The 21,092-nt window shown below is 38.0% G+C and overlaps 2 protein-coding genes across 2 annotated transcripts; one reads left to right on the forward strand and one right to left on the reverse strand.

Annotated features, from left to right (window-relative positions):
- The first annotated feature begins 1,867 nt into the window (after positions 1-1,867).
- On the forward strand, positions 1,868-15,134 carry si:ch211-257p13.3 (kinesin-like protein KIFC3). Its single transcript, XM_033980514.2, has 19 exons — positions 1,868-2,133; positions 2,610-2,732; positions 2,944-3,040; positions 3,457-3,614; positions 3,910-4,162; positions 6,358-6,530; positions 6,840-6,905; positions 7,062-7,199; positions 7,859-8,056; positions 9,950-10,123; positions 10,767-10,914; positions 11,024-11,154; positions 11,230-11,341; positions 11,862-12,148; positions 12,221-12,351; positions 12,999-13,119; positions 13,202-13,331; positions 13,663-13,892; positions 14,253-15,134. Exons 2-19 carry the CDS (start codon positions 2,631-2,633, stop codon positions 14,373-14,375), a joined length of 2,772 nt encoding a protein of 923 aa, XP_033836405.1. The 5' UTR covers positions 1,868-2,133; positions 2,610-2,630; the 3' UTR covers positions 14,376-15,134.
- A 189-nt stretch (positions 15,135-15,323) lies between these two features.
- ccdc12 (coiled-coil domain containing 12) lies at positions 15,324-20,273 on the reverse strand. The gene is made up of 7 exons (XM_033981056.2): positions 20,149-20,273; positions 17,300-17,373; positions 16,032-16,111; positions 15,862-15,923; positions 15,755-15,789; positions 15,601-15,677; positions 15,324-15,460 (listed from the first exon to the last, which is right to left on the reverse strand). The coding sequence occupies exons 1-7, from the start codon at positions 20,230-20,232 to the stop codon at positions 15,381-15,383; spliced, it is 492 nt and encodes a 163-aa protein (XP_033836947.1). The 5' UTR covers positions 20,233-20,273; the 3' UTR covers positions 15,324-15,380.
- Between the last annotated feature and the right edge of the window lie 819 nt (positions 20,274-21,092).

Genomic DNA, 21,092 nt, shown 5'->3' on the forward strand with positions numbered 1-21,092 from the left:
ACCAAGTTTGCGTCCAATTCATTTTTTGGCGCTTACCGCGTTGTGTGTTCCTAATATCTTATCTTGAAAAGTTCAATGGCCTCGTTTATAACAATGTGTTGCAACTTATGTCTGAGTTTAGCAGCATTGCATTCATCTTACAGATTGTTTAAGGTAAGAGACACAAAGCAGTGTCTTGGTATTAGTATTTCTGTATTTGATTGCACTAACTTATATGCATGTATGAGTTTCGTATGGTATTGCAGTGTTATTAAACTGCTATTACAATTATTGGTTTTACAATTTTCTCCTAGAATCACAGAGCTCCATCTCTTGGCTTCTTCATGCTTGGACTTTCTGCAGGAATTTCCACATTGGCACCATTCAGCTCCTTCTTCAATTTTTTACCAAAGGATGAACTGTCATGGGCATCTGAGGTCCTGGCTCTAACTTTCCTCTCCTTTGAACTTCTTTGGCTGAGTGAAGACCACAACACAGCTTATATCCTTCTGTGTGGGTCGTGCCTTCTGGTTGCACTAAAAGACTGGTTATCACCAGATGCGTTTTCACTCATGAATCACTGCCTGTGCCTGTCTTCACTGTCCTGTTGCCTTACCGTTTGCCTGTTCACTGGAAATGCATTAGGAGCTTTTGCTGGTTTGGCTCTGGCTCTTCCTTTGACCATGGCATCTACAGCTGCAACAGAGGAACTTCTGGAGTGGATTTTGAGAGGCGTTTTGTGTGTGGGTTGCTGGGCTTCCAAACGAGCTCTCAGAATATTTCTAATAGAAGTGACAGACAAGTGTAATATAAGTATTTAGTGAGGCATGTCCTTTTTAGTTAATACTCAGTTATTTTCAGAAATGACTAATCACCAATACAGAAATGTACTTACACAAACTTTATTGCTCCAACAGGGATATTACTTGGACTCACAATTTAAATTATATAAAATGTTAACCATATTAACTGCTATAAAAATGTAAGTAATATTAGTAGCCAAAAAAAAGGCCATCGTGAACTGAGGTCTATCTAACCAGGAATCTTTGCGGAATCTGGGCCTTATGCTCTTTTGTTATTATGTTTATCAGGAAACTTTACTATTCCTTACATTACAATAAGGATGTAGATTTTACATAGCACTGACATGAGTTTGTAATTACACAGTGGTTGCATTGATGACTGTCGAGCCAGTTGGTACCAATGAACCAGTTTGTTGTTTCAGATCATTCATCTCAGCAGCATCAGTGATACTGCTGAGTGTTATGATGCATCCAACTGGCCCCATTGATTTCATCGGCCTCAGCAGTATTCAAATATCTGCAGTGATCTACCTTCTTGGCCCTGTTTCTTGTCTTTTATGTTATATACAGAAACTTGCGTCATTTACATCCTAAAATAGCTTTAAAGGGAGATTTTTGCCTTGGTCTGGTTTGTCCACAAAAACAACCTTGCATTTTGCTGATTCTTTGTAGTACATTGCATGGGACACTGCAGAATCTATCTCAGGGTTTCAGACTTTAGAGACACGTCCCCCTTTTTACTGCAGTGCATACACAACCATTTCTTGGACTTCCACATATCTCAGGCCAAACTACAGGACACGATGACAAGATAGGTTAACACAATTTGGGAACAGTGTCTGTTTTGTGAGTGTTTCATTATGTATCAGTATTTCATTTTGTGTGTTATTAATATAAATTCATAAATGGTAATTGTTCATATGTTTAGCCATCGGGTTGAAAGACACATACTGTGTATTTTATATGATCTTAAAATGATTTAAAATATTTACCTGCCTTGATTTTGGTCATTCTGTTTTGTGCTTGAACTGGAACTATGTGATATATTCAAACGGGTTTCATAGGCTCATTAGCAGCATGTAGCACAAGATAATTAGTCTTGACTTTATAACTGCCTGTTAACACTGCAGCAGACTAGAGGGCTGCACTGGGCATGCTCAGTCCGATAGCAGCATCAGCCTGTCGGTAGAGCAAAGTGGTGAGGAGGAGCGTAAAGGGAGAAAGAGGGAGGAGAGAGGGATCTGATATTCACACAGGACCTTCACATGAGACGAGGACTGTACGAGGCAATGGCAACAACTGGAGTGTTATGACGGCATCAGCTGTGAAGAAAAGATGGGAGCCAGATGAGGTAAAATGGGACTCAGTGTCATTTGATTATCTGTTAATGTGCACATCAAAAGTCTAATCATTATCTAGTATCTGGATTTATCAGATTACTGCAATGTCATGTTAATAGTTACATCTGATGAGTGAGTAATCTGATTTGTTTCTGATTATTCACACCTGTACATGTTTTGACAGTGACAATTGTGCCAAAAAGGGCAAACTAATGTGGCAAAGGCAGAAATTAAAGGTGAAAGATTGTAATGGAGTTATTTTAAAAAGCATTATACCTTGTTTCCTAAAAACAATAGTTACTCAAAAAATTTTTGCTTAACTGATACATGTCACTGGGTGTTTTTTGACGATCAGGTTTCTTTAGTGCATGTAATCCTGCCGCAAAAATCTGATCTGTTTATCTTATTATTCTAGTTATCTGATTTTTACTAGCCATGTAAAAAAATGAGTGTGACAGTATTGATAAATGAGCTGAATGTCTTCCAGGTTTTTTGAGTCAGCGTAGAGATGTATGCCTTCTACTCTCTTCTAGTCTACATTTTCTACACAGTTTTTAAAAAGGAGGAGGACGAGGCTTTGGAGGGAGCATGTGGTGGCGCATCTACAAACGTAAGTCCCATCTCTTCTGTTCATATCTCAGGGCTTAGTATCAGTTAGCAAATGCACATGTAACATTTAGTAGTATTTAGCATTTTGTATTTAGCGTTATGTTACTCCAGTATAACTGTACATTTCACATCATGTGCTTTGTGTAATCATTTTAGCATTATCAGTGTTTGTGTGTGTAATTGTCTGACCCCAAATGTGTTGCTGAGCTCAGGAGGCAGAACATGTTTCCATGGAAACAGGGAGCAAGAGATGTGGCCACACCCCCAAATTGGGAAAAAAGGCTTTTGCTCGGCTTCAGCTTGACTCAAGTGAGTGCCGGGATGTTTTGTATTGTACGGAATACTCATGCATTTTTATTATAAGGTCTGATCCGTTCAATAATGAAAGACAATTAAATAGACTAATGACATGCTAATGGACAATATATAGGTTCCAGCATCAGTATTGTAATATATTGGAGGTTTTCCTCAAATATTGGTATTGGTCTGATATAGAAAATTCAGCCAATATTTGTACCAATATTTCTAATCTGCTCCTGTACAGACTAATGAGTAAAAATGGGATTAGAAGAGCAATTATGCTAAAATATGACATATGTTTACACAATTATGCAACAAACAGTTGTATGTCCCAATAAATATATTTTGTTATTATTTTTAAGTGAAAAGTTATCAGGATCAAATAAGATATTATTATTTTAAAAACAATATACTTTTTCCCACAGGCAGCAGCAGTGACAGTGATGAGTTGTCTCCAAGTGATGAGGATGATGCAGATGGCACAGATCTCCCAGCATGCACTCCTCTGGCTGCGTTCTTGTCCTTCAAACAAGAGGCAGAGCAGAGAAGGACCTCACAACACCATCTTGAAACAGCAGCAAAGGTCAGGGCTGCAAGTTTGGAAAAAATCGAATTGCAATTTTAAGTATTGTGATAGTGATTAAATTTGTAGCATTCTGTTCAAAGTGCACATTTTAAACAAGTACAAGTACAATAGCATTTAGAGGAGTTTGTAGAGGCATGACAGATAAAACACAGTTTTTCTATAAAACAACATTATTTGCAGGGAATATTCTGTTATCTAAACAACTGCAGCCCTAGCAAAGTATTGTGTGAGGATGTTACACCTGAAAATAGAGCATCATGTTTCATTTTATGTGCATGGGTCTTTTGGCTAGATCACAGACTCTCCCCTGGTGGCTGTGATGTCCCACTTATTGACTTTCCTGGAGCAGTATTCACACTTCCAACAACTGCAGCAACAGGCCGACCAGTACAGGGTTCAACTAAAGAGACACCGCGTTCAACATCGACGTCAAATGAAGGCACTGAGAGCTTCATATCGCCAAAGACTTAAGGACAAGAAGAGCATCATAACCAGTCTGGAAGAGGCCTTTAGTCAGCAACAAGCCCAGAGTCCCCAGAGTGAAGGTGAGTCCAAGGGGGAGGGGACTTTCTCATTTTGTGGGCATCCAAGTTGATTAAATCAGAGGGGGAGGGGCAAGAGTAAAGAGGAAGGTGGTGCATGTGAGAAACGGTGTGAAATTATTCTTTAGAGAATGTGGCTGTGTGATATGAGATGACCTGTATGATAGAATCAGATTGACCACATATTGTTGGTAAGATGCTGATTATTTTTAGTAATATTCCTGTGGTCAGTTGTCTTGAGCAACAAGCTAGCACTGGCCTCATAGCAAATTTTCTTTCAAGGACAATATAAAAAAAATAAAAAACAAATAATTGTATGCCTCAATAACAATAAGTATAATTTCAAGATACAGGGAAACTATAGTGTATGTTTGTTTATGGTCTCACACTTAGGAAAGGGTTAATATGTTTTATAGCAAAATTACATTATCACAAATATGTTACATTTGAAGACTTATTACAACACTAACCCAAATTAAGAAGTTATTCACTATGTGAATGTGAATGTTTCTGATTTGATGAAATGTTATGTTAATGTTTTCTTGACCTCTGATGGCAAAGGTCATAGAAATCCTTTTCCATCTTGTAACATCAATATTCAATATGCAGCATTGTGCATGCTAAGCTAAATGGAGAAAATGTTCGACAATGGTGTGTGACAGCAGTGGGTACCCCACAAAAGTGTACCATTAAGTAGTCAAAGATGTGGTGATGGTGTGATTTTTTTGCCATAAATAAAACAAGATTCAAAGCATTGTGGTTTTCCCAATGAGGCACTTACATGGACAGGCACATGCTCATGTCCACGTGCGCGGAGCTAAAAATAACATCTCTCCAATACCCACATGTGACTCACTGATCATGTTTATTGTTTACAAGGATTAGCTGTTTACTTGAGCTGACTTTCAGTGCGTTCTTCATTCACTGGCCACTATAGTCAGTATTGTGCAGATGATTAACCACAAATGTGCAGAAATTAGATTCTTTAGTTTTGATCGGAAGATTACTGCAAGTCCATTTTATTTTCCCTTGTTGTTATTCCTTTTGTTGCTTTTTTATCAGAGACAGTATTCTCAATATTCCAATTTTGCCTGTTCAAAAAATGTATTATATTACTACTGATTTTTCCCGGTATTGCCCACCTAAATTCACAAGCCTCTACTGTTCTGAAATGCATGCAAGAAAAATACAAAATTAACATAAAACCAATGCCAGAAAATTGAACAGGACAGACCATAAATTATGAAGCAAACAAAAAGTGATTAAAATATAATTGTGCATGTTGTTCTTCATCTAGCTGAGAAGAACTGAATGCTACCAGCTCTGTGCATTTTATAATAGAGCTGTGGTTCTGGGTGCACGTGCACGGCATCAATATGTGTCTGTAAAGAGCCCTTTGAGACCTCAGTGGTTAAATGTAACTGAAGCAATGCATGGTTAATGTGTAATGTGTACACGTGGGTGAGTGTGTAAAAGAGATCTATGTCTAAGTGAGTTTATTAATATTGCACATACATGTGAGTTTATGGGGCAATATCTGTTTCACTGCAGAAACTGAATATCTACTTAACCTCATTTTAAAATGACATGAATTAAAGGTGCACTATGTATCTTTCTAGTGGAGGGTGTACCACCTGCTTGTCTCTTTGGCGATGTCATTGCCTTGCATACAAAATTCCACAATAAAGCATTAAACTTATCTCCATCTTCATGGAGACAAGCAAGTAATGCCACCAAGCCAAGTTGTGACGAGACAAGCCCGCTCACAATAAAAATGCATGTTTTTCAAAGTATCTTTTGCTTTTAGTTTAGTATCATACTGTAGAGCATTACAGGCAAAACTGTTGTAAGGGAACATGTAGGTGGCAGACCTTCCACCAGAAACGTTGCATAGTGTATCTTTAAAACAACCATGTTATTCTGAATACAATCCCTTTAAATAGATATTTAGATGTTCCAGTAAAGATAGCAGAGATGATCAGGTCATTAGACGTTCAAAGATCATAAAAGGTATTTTTTGTTTTTATAGCAGCTAGCTTTAACAGGTTCCACTGTTAGAGCTAGAGACTTATGGATTTATTTTTAAACTTGAGTCGATCCCACAGCAACACAATTATAACATTTATTTTAATCATTGTCTATAAATTTACAAATTAGATAGATTCAACTCAGACAGATTATGCTTGTTGTGTTTTTAGGTGAATGCAGTGGTGACAGTGCGGCACAGGGGGGAGTCCATCTCTTGGTGGAGTCACTGTACGGTCTCCAGAGCGAGAGGAGTCATCTGAGAGGAGAACTGCGTCTGCTGCATTCACAGCTCGAGCAGAAAGACAAAGACCGATACTCAAGAATACAGGCCTTCCAGCAACAGGTACACAAAATACTTCACAACAGTCCCAAACTCTCTTCATGGGTTGATGTATTGATGTATTCTCTATCAGCACATATAAATTAATATGACAAGTGTGTGGAGCTAATCTCTGAGAAATAATGATAACTTCATCTAAAATTATCAAATATGATCATAATAGGCACATGAATACAACCTATTTGGGTGCTGTGGAAAAATGTTTTAAAGTGAACATTGACCTATTGATTATAGTGGAAATGTGTTTCATGTCATTATCCTACGAAATTCCTTTATTAAATGTAATATAAAATTGCATCCATGTTTGTACAGATTGATGAATTGAAAGGATGCATAGAGGAACGAGAAGAAGAGCTATCCAGACTGAGAACTGCTTCTGTAAGTGCTTTGATTAATTAACATAACTGCAGTTGAGAAATTAAAATGTCAAACCAGTTTGTGATTTACTGTGATATAAAAGGCATTTAAGACCTTTCAGATGAGAAATGCATCAGTAACTCCAAAAGGGTGATAAATATTTGGTGTTTTTGTCAGGGTGCTACAGACTCGGAGAAAAGGGTGCTTTGTTTAACGGCAGAGAACGAGAGTCTTAAGCAAAGCCTGAGTGTGACACAGGGTCTTCTGCAACAGCTGTCCACCATCCCCTCCCAGTCCAGCAACATGATCATGAAGGTAGCAAGAAGTGGCACTGCTAATGGGCATGGTTTAATATGTACAATGCATCTGTTACTGGGTACATATACACGGTCAGTAAAACTTATAGAACTAGAATAATCAGATAACCCAATAATAAGAACAGTGAAAATTTCAGTGTGTTTAATAAGGCTACCAATCTGCACCATCTACTTCTCCAACCGACCACACACACACACACACACCACACTCATACTAGGCAATATGGGCAAAGTGCCTTGCACAACAACATTTTTTTTGCCACTGGCGCCACACTTTGGCACCTGGTATTTCCAGCGGTCTCTCATCCAAGTACTAACCGGGCCTATCCCTGCTTAGTTTCTGAGATCTGACAAGATCAGGCTTTGACAAGGAGGTTTGGTTGTGTACATGCACAAAAGAAATATGATTATCAAAACACCTGGTGACCTGTGTCAGATAAGCAATAACATTTTAGAGTAACTGTTGTATTTGTTGTACAATGTACAATTCATTTTAACATTAGTTTGTCCATTTTGCATAGCTTTCAGTCTTGAAACCTGAAAATCATATTACTCACAGATGTTACTGTTCAATAAGCTGATAACTCCAGAAATCAGATCATGATCAGATTTGGTGTACATGTAAACACAGCCACTGACACAATCCATGTGTGTTAGGAAAATGAGAACCTGAGGAGCAGAGTGCAGCAGTTGGAGATGTCACTCCAGCAGAGGGCGGAGCAGTTATCAAACCTGGAACGCCACAGTGAAGCGAGTGAGTGGAGACGAGGAGAGGAGCTGAGGAAACGTGAGGACCGAGTCAGGGAACTGCAACTGGAGTTAGACCGAGAGAGGGCAAAGGACCCAGTGGTTAAGGTACCCTCAAACAGACACATTTTTGGCCCCTTGAATTTTGACGAAAAGTCTCACATGGAGCTACAGGAATGAGCGTTCCGACAAAAAAATGTATAAAATGGGCATCATGACAATTCCCGATGCGTACTAATTCAACAGCGTGATCACAAATTGGACCCCATTGGGAGTGAGAACAGGCATATTTTGGAGTCGGCTCATGAGATTCAGAACAGTGATAGAGCTCCATGAGTCAAGCCTGTCACTTTTACTGCCTTTGTATGAAACCAATCAACTCCTTGGTTTTGGTCCAAACAAGCTAAAATATGATATGCCACGTGGAGAGACATGGAAAAAAGTACATTTTTCTGGGATACTCTTTACGGCTTTTGTGTAGCATGCCGGTCCTGTTTCTTTGATGACTTCTCATGGCCACAGGCATAGGCCTAGAGACCTCAATCACTAATTTCAATAACTAATGCATCCTCCCAGCTTGAATATAATGGACTATGGAGTATATGAAAAGTGTACACTATAGTTCCCCCTACCATAGACATGAAATGTCAATATTATTTGATTTGTACAAAACTTGGGGATTAAAATCTATGCGTGAGAAAATGCAAAAAACTGTTGGCCAACAGGGGCAAAGGCTCCTAAAAAAACGTTTTAAAAAAATCATACATGCACATGATTAGTCCAAGCATGTTGAAATTTGAATCACCTATACATTGGCTGCCACTGATTACATTGATATGTCAAACACAATGATCAATGTTAGAGCGCCACCTATAGGAATGCACAAAGATTACAATGGGAAGAAAAAAAATTACTTTTACATTAAGTGGTGAAACTTTTCAGAAAATTCTGTTATGTGCCTCTGATCAAAAATTTACTCAACAGTGCCACCTAGAAGTGGACCCCTATGGGCAAAGAGATGGACAAATTTTGACATAAGCTCACAAACTTAAGAGCAGTGATAGAGCTCCATTAGGTAAGCATAAAAATGAAAGGACGCACTGTTCAGCACTGATGAACAGGAAGTGGGCCATATTAGATCAAAAATCCATTCACATTTTGACAGTGTGTTCATAAAACATATCTAGTCCTAGTTTTTGGTCCAAATGAGCTCAGATTCGGCATGCCATATATAGAGACCTTCAAAAGTTATCTATTTTTTGGGATGCTCCCTGTGGTTTTTGCGTAGCATGCCGGTGAAAAACACCTTCATTAAATGTTTCTTTAATGACCTTTCATGACCACAAACATTTGCCTACATAGCCTGGTCTAAATGTAACTTGCTAATAATCAGAAGAAGAAATATATATATATAATATATATATTATTAACCTAGGACATTTTTCATGTTTGGCCAGCAGGTGCACAAAGACTTGGAGAAAAAAAATTTAGGCACGCTGCCTGACACCAATTAAATTCATGATTCACACTTAATGCTCAGTGCTACGGCGCCACCAATAGGACTGGGGAGAAAAAAAATTACTTTGACAGAAATGGTCAAAATTTAGCTGAAAATTCCTTTATGTGCCCCTGATCATAAAACATAATTAGATCCATACTAAGTTTTTGCTTTAGAGTCATCCAAACCACATTTTCAAGTGAATGGCGCTGTAACTCAAAACTGCAATGTGATTGAAAATTGACACAGGTCACAATTCATAGGTGGTCACTTGGCAGAGACAATTGTGATGCAGGGGTTGTCACGACTTCCTGTGGAATTACTTCTGCGTATGTCATATTAGCCGCCCATGTACAGCCAGGAAGTAAAATTAAAAACATTACCAACAAAAATGTTGTAATGTTAACAGTGTTTTTAGTGAAACTTTCTCTTTTGTCTAACCTTAATGATATAATGATGCACTTTAATTAACTGTATTTAAATGTTATGTTTCATTTGACAAGTATGTGACTCAGACTGTAGAGGTGGAGTCCCCTGCAACTTTGAAGCATCTAAATAAAGTCAGACAGAAGAATGAAGTGCTCTCTGAAAAACTGGGCCATCAGAACGAGAGGTGCAAACAACTGGAGGAACAGATCAGGAAGTCCGACGAATACAGCTGTAACCTGCAGCACAAGGTATAGAGCAAGTTTCAGTAATTATAATAACATGTTGTAATCTAGACAGTACAGTCTTAATCAGTCCTTTGTTCATTTTGTGCCTGATCACAAGTTGTACTTCTTGCATTATACACATAACTTTGCTCAACAGTGACTGCTCACAGGTTCCGGGAGTAAATTTCCCATTAATTTGTCCGCTAGACTTTTTGAAGAAAAAAAAAAAAGTTATAATTTTGAAATCTTGCTGGGGGCTAGCCTATAATTTTATTCAAAATATGTTCCTGAAACTTTAGAAACTGAAAGATTTCTTCAAATTTTAAGCTTTAAATATATATTTTTGGACTGACAAAATGTCCATTTCTTGGGCATTGTTGGTTAGTCTTTGTGGTAACTTTAAACTCTTAATATTTGGATTTTTCTAAAGTTTATTGAAAAAGGAATGAGAACTTCTCGAACCAGAACAGGCATTGTTGACCTCCATTGAATTTTATATGCACAGAACAAGATCTAAAATTTAGTTGTGATTACGTTGTGAAAGAATAGTGAAACCTTTTTGGCTGCTGACTCTTGTCCACCAGTACCAGATCGATATTATTGACAGATGAACCCTTGCAAGGCTGTATTTGGACAGAATGAGTAATTGCTGTTCATCTGTTCACAGATTGCAGCATATGAGAGAGAAATCAGCTCACTGAGGGAACAACTACTGAGGGAGATTGGGCATTTGGAGGAGAGGAAGGAGGAAGCAGTGAAAGCTGCTGCCAGCTGCTCTGCGGAGCACTTTCAGAATCTCCAGGACCAGTTCTTTTGTGAGTCACATTAAATAACTGCATTTGGTATCTTTATTAAAGGAATATAAGGTCACTGTTCTAAGGCAGAGGTATTGAACAAGTGAGCATAAATCTTTTATTTGGACAGGCTTACAAAAGCGCTTGACTTCACTACCACCAACTTTACGTTCCATGAAGACAGATTATGCCAGCCTGAGGAGCCAAGTCCGAAACTTTTCAGACTTTTATGGATCTGCTATCAATGAGGCAAAAAAACAAGTATGTAGCCAAGTCAAACTGGAACAAATTGACTCTCTAATAAGTAACTAACTATGGTTGATCTGCTTTTTGTAGATTTCTGCTGCTATCACTGAGATGTCAGAAGCCAATAAAGATCTCCTGGAGAAATACAGGAAAGAGGTAGCACTGCGGAGGAAGTACCACGAGCAGCTGGTGGAACTTAAAGGTGAGATATTGTGAATATTCATCTACATTGAATACAAAAAAATACAGTGTTTTCATAGATAAGGCCACCATAAGTAAGTATTCTACCCCCTGGTCTAAAATACACTGAACAAAACATCTGTGTAATGGTATACTTTTAGCTTTTATATTGTTATGAACCAAAAGTTTAAAAAGTAAATTAAAAAATGAAATCAAAGGTTTTGAACATAGATCAATCAGAAAGAATGCATTATGGGTCACTTTACTGTACTCATTCACTCTCCAGCAGTTGAACAAATCCTCTACTTTAGCCATAGCTGTCCTTGAGCTTACTGACAAACAAGTGGCTCCTATCACCACCAATGTCTCCATCACGCATTACATTCCTACTTACGGCAAGTGGGTGAAGTGTCTTGCTTAAGGACAAAAATAAAGTAGTACTGTTTGGCACTGGAATCCAACCACTCACGTTCCTGTTATAAGGCAACGACTGTACCACTGTCACCTCTTTCGTTAACCTTGATTTTATACTCTGTTGCTAGGTAACATTCGTGTGTTGTGCCGTGTGAAGCCAGTATTGAAAGAAGACCAACACGAGGAGGGTCAATCTGTAGTTGTGACCCCTGACCCCAATAACGAGTCCTCCCTGACAATCCTCAACAAGGGGAAAGATCGGATCTTTGAACTGGACAAAGTTTTCCAACCTCAGGCCACACAGGAGGAGGTCTTCCAGGAAATTGAACCTCTCGTTACCTCATGCATTGACGGATACCATGTCTGTATTTTTGCTTATGGACAAACTGGTTCTGGCAAAACCTACACCATGGAGGTACATATATATTGTACTGTGTTTATATTCTGTGTTACTGGTTGTGTTGGTTGACATGATTTTGTTTTGAAGGGAAGTGTAGAGAACCCGGGCATAAACAAGCGTGCGCTCAAACAGCTCTTTAATGTGATTGAGGATCGTAAAGACATGTGGTCTTACTCTGTCACTGTAAGCTCAGTGGAGATCTACAATGAGGTGCTCAGGTAAGGTCTAGTACTCTGCAGTGTTGTGATATGGCTATACACAGAGGCGAATACATTTGCATTTCTTTCACTTATCCTTCAGATATTTACTTTTTCGCGTGGTCTATAATTTCTCTGTGCATATTTTTTTTGTGTCCTATTACATCAGATCAAATATCACTTGAGTATTTGAGTAGTATGTTCACCAAATACTTTAAACTCCTTGAGTAATTATTTGCTTCCCTACTTTTTACTACTACTTCTACTAAAGTTATATTATTAGGCGTTCTGGTGTAAGGAAACACGTCCAATTTCTTCCGGTTCTTTATTTTCTTAACAGGAGGGCCACCTTAGGCCATAACCCATGCCAAAACAAAAGCAAAACACCAACTCACTAGAGCCAGTCTCCAAAGCAGACCAGTAACTGATGAATAGAAACCTCACATCAACTTGTCGGCATAGCAACCAAATGTCACAAGTACAAAAGCAGTTATATTAACAAAAACACATACAAAGTTACAAGAACAACAAAAGGTGTCAACTCTGAACTAAACACAAAATATCAGATCATTGCAATACATAGCAAAAAGTGGCAGTACGCTTAACCATAATTTTGTCTACTGTACTCCAACAACAGTGTTTGTGATTATTGCTGTTTTGCCATTCAGAGATCTGCTCAGTAAAGATGGAGAGAAACTCGACATAAAGATAAACCCAGATGGAACCGGACAGCTGCACGTGCCAGGCCTGAGAGTCATTGAAGTGAGGAACTTTCAGCACATCAAGAAGGTGAATTTTGTGGTCATATATGATGGAGGAAATTTGTCCAAAGGAATTGTTAGATGTTGATTCATGTGGTTATTTGTTGCAGATATTAGCGACTGCACGACGAAACAGGGTCACGTTTGGGACGCAGATGAACCAGCACAGCTCACGCTCTCATGCTCTGCTCTGTGTCACTGTAGAGGGAATAGACCTCGCAACAGGGTCTAAAACCACAGGTGAGTCTCTACTGCTACTGAGGGAAAAGAGTTACTCAGTGTCTCAAATAATGTGGAAAAAATACATAAAATAAACAAAAATTTTAATACATACATCCATACACACATACATAATATAAAAATATCCACACAGATATTGAAAACATATGTTATCTCAAGTAATTGGTTCTGTCCTGTTCAAGGAATTTCAAACCAATTAAAAAGTATAGGGGTGTACTGTACTGTCAAGGGGAGTAGAATGTAAGAATTCTTGGTCATTCAATAAAGCCATAAACAAGTTCAACATTGTTCTGCAATATTTTTCAATGTCTCTTCAATGCACCATTTTCAGGCAAGTTAAACCTGGTGGATCTGGCCGGTTCAGAGAGAGTGTGGAAGTCCGGAGCAGAGGGAGAGAGACTGAAGGAGGCCCAAAATATCAATCGCTCCCTGCTGGCACTGGGTGACGTCATCCAGGCTCTGAGGGCTCGGCAGACTCATATCCCCTTCAGAAACTCTCGCCTCACGTATCTGCTGCAAGACTCGCTGGGAAAAGGCAGCAAGACTGTGATGGTTGTCCAGGTAACAGCATCGTTTTGGATCAGTGCTTATTTTATTCCCCAACCCAGATATGTCACTCTACGGCTACTTTGCATTGGTGGCTATTGCTAGGTTTCAGATGACAACATTCTATAGGCCAATAATATTTCATATAAATGGCAAGGCTCCGGGGGTGGATGAGATCGGAGGGGGGTGTGTGGGGCTGTCTTGGCTGACACGTCGCCATCTATTAGATAGTAACATATCTATTAGATATTATTGGTGATTAGATTATTTCCACTTTAACAGGACTAAATCAGGTCGACATCAGGTCAAAATGGGACAAACTTGTACCCTATGTACTCTAAACATTCACGCTTATCTTGTTTTGTTTTGTCAAAGGTGTCAGCTCTAGAAAGCAACCTCGGAGAAACTTTATGCTCACTTAAATTCGCCCAGAGAGTTTGCAAGGTGGAACTGGGCCCAGCAGCCAGGAAGATTGAATCTGGTGGATTATGCGACTGACAGACTGCCTAAGGTGCTTCCCACTTCTACCTGTTATAGCAAGAAGTATTATTTAATATTTGAATTGAATCCCAACTACAGCAACAATGTGAAGAAACAGCAAACTTGCACAAGGGCTAAAGTAGCAGTCTATGTGGCAAATGCATGTCAACTTATGACTGAGGGCATCATATAGTGCTCCATAAAAACCCTTTAGTTTAAAAGAAATACTTAACTGGGGTATGGGTGCTAAACAGTTCCATCTTAAATCTAAAGCAAACCATGCTTTGTGCACCTCAAATATTTTCTGTGAAGAGGCTTATGTGTTTCATGCAGTATCACCCCAAACTGGTTTAATATCTTGTATTTTATATTTGATTTAATCCACATGGGCTATATTTCCCATCTCGCTCTAAATGTATGTAGCTAGTGTGCTTCACATGCATTGTTGTTCTCTGTTGAGGTCTGTAAACGTGCATTTTACATAATATTGTGCTTTGGATGAACTTGTAGATGAGCAAAGACAAATGTCCAGATGGAAATTGAACCGGTGGCCTTGTGGTATTATAATGAACTGTGCAATATGCCCCAGACGAGGGCCAGATGCACTTTATAATGAGAGGGCCTGTATATCGCATTAGGGGTCTTCAGTAGATAATACTAGTGAAAGTCAAACCAAAAACTAAACGTTCATGTATTTATCACCTTTTGGATCGTTGGATCTAATGTAGCAAATTACCGTTTCTGTATTTTACCCCTATTCAAGAAATTCAACTGTATCTGAATAAAAAAGTAAAACAGTATTTTGGTGTTCAGTGTATTTACACATTTCCAAAAAAATATTTACTACAAAATATAAAAATATTCTTACACTTACACAAATATTATTACTGCATGCAGGCAGTTTTATCACAAATAACGTGAATAGGGACCAGTACAATGTAAACAGGAAGGCTTTTTAACTAGGAGTAACTAGGTTACTCCTGTTATGTTACAGACAAATCAGTCTTTTCATTGTTCACATCTTCAGTCAGAGTCCCCTTCGTCTGCTCTCACGGCTCCTACGGCTCCTGCTAGCTCCTCCTCACTGCCTCGCAAACGCTCACCTGTAAGAGACAAGTGTACATGCAACCTCAAGCCTCATGAGAAAGCTTTTAAGAGTTGTCTTAGCATGGCAATACTGGCAGTACCTTAGCCTAGTATTCATGCCAAGCCAATTGTCAGGAATTATGAGAGAAATACTGACGTATTAGCTCCGCAATGGCTCTTTGCGTCCTCCTCTCCAGCTTCTCTAGTTTCTTAGCTACGTCACGCTTGAGATCCCTGCATAGATAAAATAAGTTTAAGTCAATAATACATATCATTTTGGGGATATCTTATATTGCACAATTTTCTCTCACCAGTCTGGTTTTCTTGGGGCAAGGTTTGCCAAATCCTGTAAAATTAAAAGCTTATTACAGAGAACTATAGTATGTTCAGCAAATTATTAAGTGAAGTGAGAACTTACTACTTCTTCAATAATGGGCTCAGGATTTGCAGCCTCTAGTTGATCTTTTACTTTGTCTTCCACTGCAAACAGGTGTCAATTTGTCATAATTGTATTATAAATAATGTGTACAGACCAGTGAAACAGGAGATAAAACATGAATGGGTTAAAGGTTTGTAAATTAAAGTCACCTGAAGCTGGTTTAGCTTTTGGAATCTGTCTGTCTTTCAGCTCTTCATCCTCTGGCGTGTAGTTCCTCAGTTTGATTTCTCTGTGAACACACACAAATTAAACATGGTTTGTACAGATTACAGAAAGTAATTCTGATTTCCGTCCAGAAGGGGGCAGTGCATGAATAAGTATTTTTAATGAGCTCATCTATAAGCTCAACACTGCTGCATGTAATGTCTGCAGTGGGTCAGGAATAATATCCCCTTTATATTGACAAACATGTCTGATTAACATGCTCCACCTGCTTCAGCACATGCACCAACAGCTGAGGAATGCTCCTTGATGCCAAATGAGTTCATCTTTCAGCAAAACAGTGGGATTCTTGGCAGGTTAAACTGACATCTTTGCAGAAAGTCTGAGCTATTGTCCAGAGCAGCATCAGCTGTGATGTGCATGTCATTGGTTTGTGATGAAGTTTGAGAGGGTCCAGCCCTGATGCATTCATTACACTGCTGCTACCACACAGACCCAGGCCTTGTATGGCTAGGGGCAGGAATGCTAGTCATGTCTTTGGCCAACTCCCCTTTCTTTTTCTCTCTCCTCAGGAGAGGGCTCTATATCTCTACACATTAAATACTTGAAAACAAATAGTTTCCCTTATCTGGTTCTTTTGAATTGTCTACATCAAACAAAAATAAAACGACAAATGATCTGGGAAAGCAATATGAGATAGATGATTGTGTGACATCTTATGACATTGACTACGCTACCACACTATGAAGTTACATGTATGTCATAGCTCCAAGACTCACAAATTGTATGTGTTAATCCCACCAATGTTGGAAATTTGATACCACCACCATGAAATTTTAATGCCAACTGATTTAACAAACACTCAAACCTGTAGCACTCCTCATTCTTTTTCATGTTAAAGTTAAATATTAAGATGCATATGCTGCAATTTCAAAATCTATCAACTTGGACCAGTAGAAGCACAGTGGCACTCCCTGTGTGTCACAATCATTAAAAATAAAGAATGGAAAAAGGGCCTGTAGGACAGGAAAGATGGCTGCTCCTCTCACTCTGCTCACTCACAAAGCTGAACACACTGATATTTGAGCAGTGGTTAACATAAGCCTGAGTGTGTATTCATCCAACAAAGTATTTTATACCAAGAGATATCCTGCTAAAGATGGAGAACAGCCAGATACACAGTCTCAGTTTCAGTTCTGATTCATCTAGGTTAACTAATTGGGTAAAAATAACAATAATAAAATAATAAACCAACTTGTGCTTTTCCTCTGTATCCTCTTCTAATGCAGCCTTTTTGTTTTCAGGCTCCCCATCTTCCTGTTCTCGCCCCTGTAAGAAAAGGACATCATCAAAATTAGTACCACAACTAGGTCTGTCACAACAAATTTTGAAGCACAATTTATTGCTATAGAGATATACTGCAATAAACGATAATACGACTACTTTATACTACTGACACAATAATAAAGCAGGATAATCCCAGTGAATCATTTTTAAAGAGACAGTAACATTAAAAAGCATCAGTTGCAAGATATAAATAGCACAATGATGCAATACTTAGCCATAGAAGTTAGTTATTCAACCCACTACAACTCAAATCTTAACATATTAGAATAAAAATACCCCAAATCTCCTCACTTTTGCAAAGAAATTGTACACATGATAAATATAGATTCCCAAAATATATTGTTCCAGCTTTTCACATATTGAACACCAAGTCAAAATGATAATTATAGTGACAGGCCAAACCACAATTAATTAGTGACAGACTTAACCAGTTCTCCTTTTTAATAGCACTCTGACAATTAAAGTAGCAGGATAAGGCTGCTTTTCAAGTTACATTTCAAACTAAGTAATTATGGTATTCTTATTTTCTTATTGCACATGTATAAAAGTTGTTAACCTTGTAGTTTAGATCTAAATCAACATCTTCTGAAATGCATGGGATTAGTTTAGAACTTCATACTTCAGTCTTTTTTCAAATGTTAATGCACTTGCAATGTGCACTTTGGACAGAATTCTAATATTAAAATATAATCACAATCATAATGCTAATAAGAATATTCACAAGAATATTATCCTGAAATTGTTCTGCCCTAATGGAGCTACTTAGGTGGCATGAGGGGTGAGTAGCCAGAACAGTGGCTCACAGCAAGAAGATCACACCATACCTGTCACAGTAATTACTATACTGACTTATTGTTCAATGATAGCTGGACTAATATACTATATTTATTGTGTGTTCATTTTCTTTGCACTTCAATGTTTCAGTAATATGGTTTGTCATGAGATTTTCATTAGCACTATATTGCACTTAAAAATGGCCAAAATCTCAGGTTTGAAATAATTTATATAGCAAATATGTAAAATATACATTTTGCGCAAATTAGATGTGCCATTTGTCATTTGTTTAAAATTATCCCTGATCTAACTATAAGGAATGTGTAACCAGTACTGACTTCAGTGAAATGCTTGAGGCTCTTAAACTCCACCCAGTGCGCATTTTCCTGATTGAACTTCCTGTCTACCTGCTAGAACAATCCAGTGGGACAGACCCACTCCTCAGAGCTGTACAACCGGAAATGTGTCATACTCTGAGAATGTCAACTCCATACCAGCCACGATAAATTGGATGCAACAGTCTTTATAGGACTCAATATTTATAATGTGTACTTCATCTTTGCTCTAGTGCACATGTGACAAATTCAAGGCCTGGGGGCCAAATGTGGCCCTCCACATCATTTTATGTGGCCTCCGACAGGGTAAATTAAAAAGGTGTGATGGTCTTAAAATGTAATTTTATCAGGAGATGCACAGTTACACAGCCATTCTTTTACATCTAGAAAAATGCATATACAACATTTGTAACTTGAATAAATAATAAACACGGAAATAGTTAATTAACAAGTTTAAAAAGTAGTTAGATTTATTTTACATCTGGCCCTTTGAGAGCAGCCATTTTGCTGATGTGGCCCTCGGTGAAAATGTGTTTGACACCCCTGCTCTAGTGGAAAACTTTTTGTAATCGTATGTAACATGATTTGAGCTTTAATAACTAATAACCTTCTATGACTCATTACAGATATTAACCAAGTACTAAAGTATTCCATTCTGATGTTTGTTTTTTATTAGAACTCTTTATTGATTCTTTTTATTTTTCTTCAAATTTATGGTTAATTTAAGTAGTAGTAGTAGTAGTTTTTAAAAGTAGTTTTAAAAATGTAGTTTATCATGATATTTTCTGAAGCACATTTCTTAATATGTGATCAAGACAGGTCAAGACATCCCCTCATGTTTCATCTGGCAAAGTCAACAATGTTTTACATACTATTTTACTACTAGCATTTGAATACAGTAGGTGTTATGCAATACAACTTGCAATAGAATAGAGCGTGCTGTCAGTGAATAGACATGGCACAGGCATGAACAGAACCATGCATAGAAAAATAGAATAATACTAACAAATAAATAATATACTATCTTGTTCATAACAAGATAGTATATTCACATTACTTAAAATGAGTATTAAAACAAGATGAGGTTTACAAGTGAATTATTACCAACAGAAATGTTGTTATGTCGCTGACATTCTTCATGTTCCTTTCATTGACTGTATCTATATTTTTACGTTTATGTCAAGTATACAGGACAGTGGACACCAGCCAACTTTTCCAGAGCGAATCTTGATCTCATTACATTATATGAATATTACAGTCATCAATTTACTACCTAAAAGATTGTTGTTGCATTTTTCTTCTTCATTTTATTTATTAGTTTTTACAAAGGCAGCTAAGCTAAGCTAGGCTACTGTTAACTTTAGCTAACTCTTCACAACTCTCTACTACAGACGACGGACAGTAAAACAGCAAGTAACGAAGAGCGAATAAATACATTTACACAAAAACACAAAAATGCTTTAGGCTTGCAGTTATATCTGTTAATGATATTTACGAAGCAATAAACGTCCATTGTGGCTAAATTACATGCTAACTTTAGCTAACATTGGAGCCAAGGACGCTGGTGTTTTGATTCGCGTAGCGGTTTAGCTTTACTAAATGTTAAATATTATATTATATACCATGCATATCTGAACAAATGGCTTACATGAAGCTGTTTGTTTCGCAGGGCTTTTAGTCGCTCTTTTCTTTTCAGGGCCTGTTCCTGCAGAGAACCCACGCTCTTCTCCATGTTTATCTTCTGAATGAAACACGCCGCTCTAGTCTATCGGAAATCTATTACTCGCCCTAAATAAGCAATCACCGAGTTAATCGAGCTGCATGTTGCTGTGGATAGGTCATAATCATAGATCCATGGTCAAGGATGGGTTATTATAACTGCATGGTGATGTGGACATGTTTGTTTGTATATGTATGCAAATTCTTTAATGACAATTTCTTTTTTGATAAAATGATTTGGGCTGTGTAAAAAAATAAATCTAATTTACTGAGTTTACTGAAAATTTCCTGATCCTCAAAATGTCATTACTTCACGAGAAACTCCAACAATCTTAAAGTTGGATTGTTATAGTGGCTCTAGAACAAACTGACTGAGAGGGTATCTTTGTTTCAAAGTGGCGCAAACATAGAATTAAGGACAGTGGACACAAAGACAATATTCTTCAATAAAGTATCATTAAATTGACTTCAAACAAGGGAGCAGACATTTAAAATGAGGATGCAAGGCACCTCTTTGCACCCCTGCAGACCCCGGCTACAGTTAAACGGACTCTTAACTCCAAATTATAGTGTATACATTGCATGGTCAAGGCCTGTAGACCACTAGTAGTACACTATAATAATCAGGTCACAATGTCAGGTCCTGGTGAGGAATGTAGGCCGTCACCAAGGCAACCCAGCTTCCTCAGCCTCACTGTGTGTATCCTTTATAATGGACAACACTTGTGACACTGACCTCCAAAGTTAGAGATCATACTACTGCAATGACAGTTGGGCTTTCTACGTTACACCCCTAAAGGTGCAATGTGTAACTTTTATGTTGAATAGTCTGCCACATGCTTGTCTCCATGGAAATGTTTTGCTTTCCCTGGA

The sequence above is a fragment of the Periophthalmus magnuspinnatus genome, chromosome 16, assembly GCF_009829125.3.
Source record: "Periophthalmus magnuspinnatus isolate fPerMag1 chromosome 16, fPerMag1.2.pri, whole genome shotgun sequence".
Lineage (NCBI taxonomy): Eukaryota > Metazoa > Chordata > Actinopteri > Gobiiformes > Gobiidae > Periophthalmus > Periophthalmus magnuspinnatus.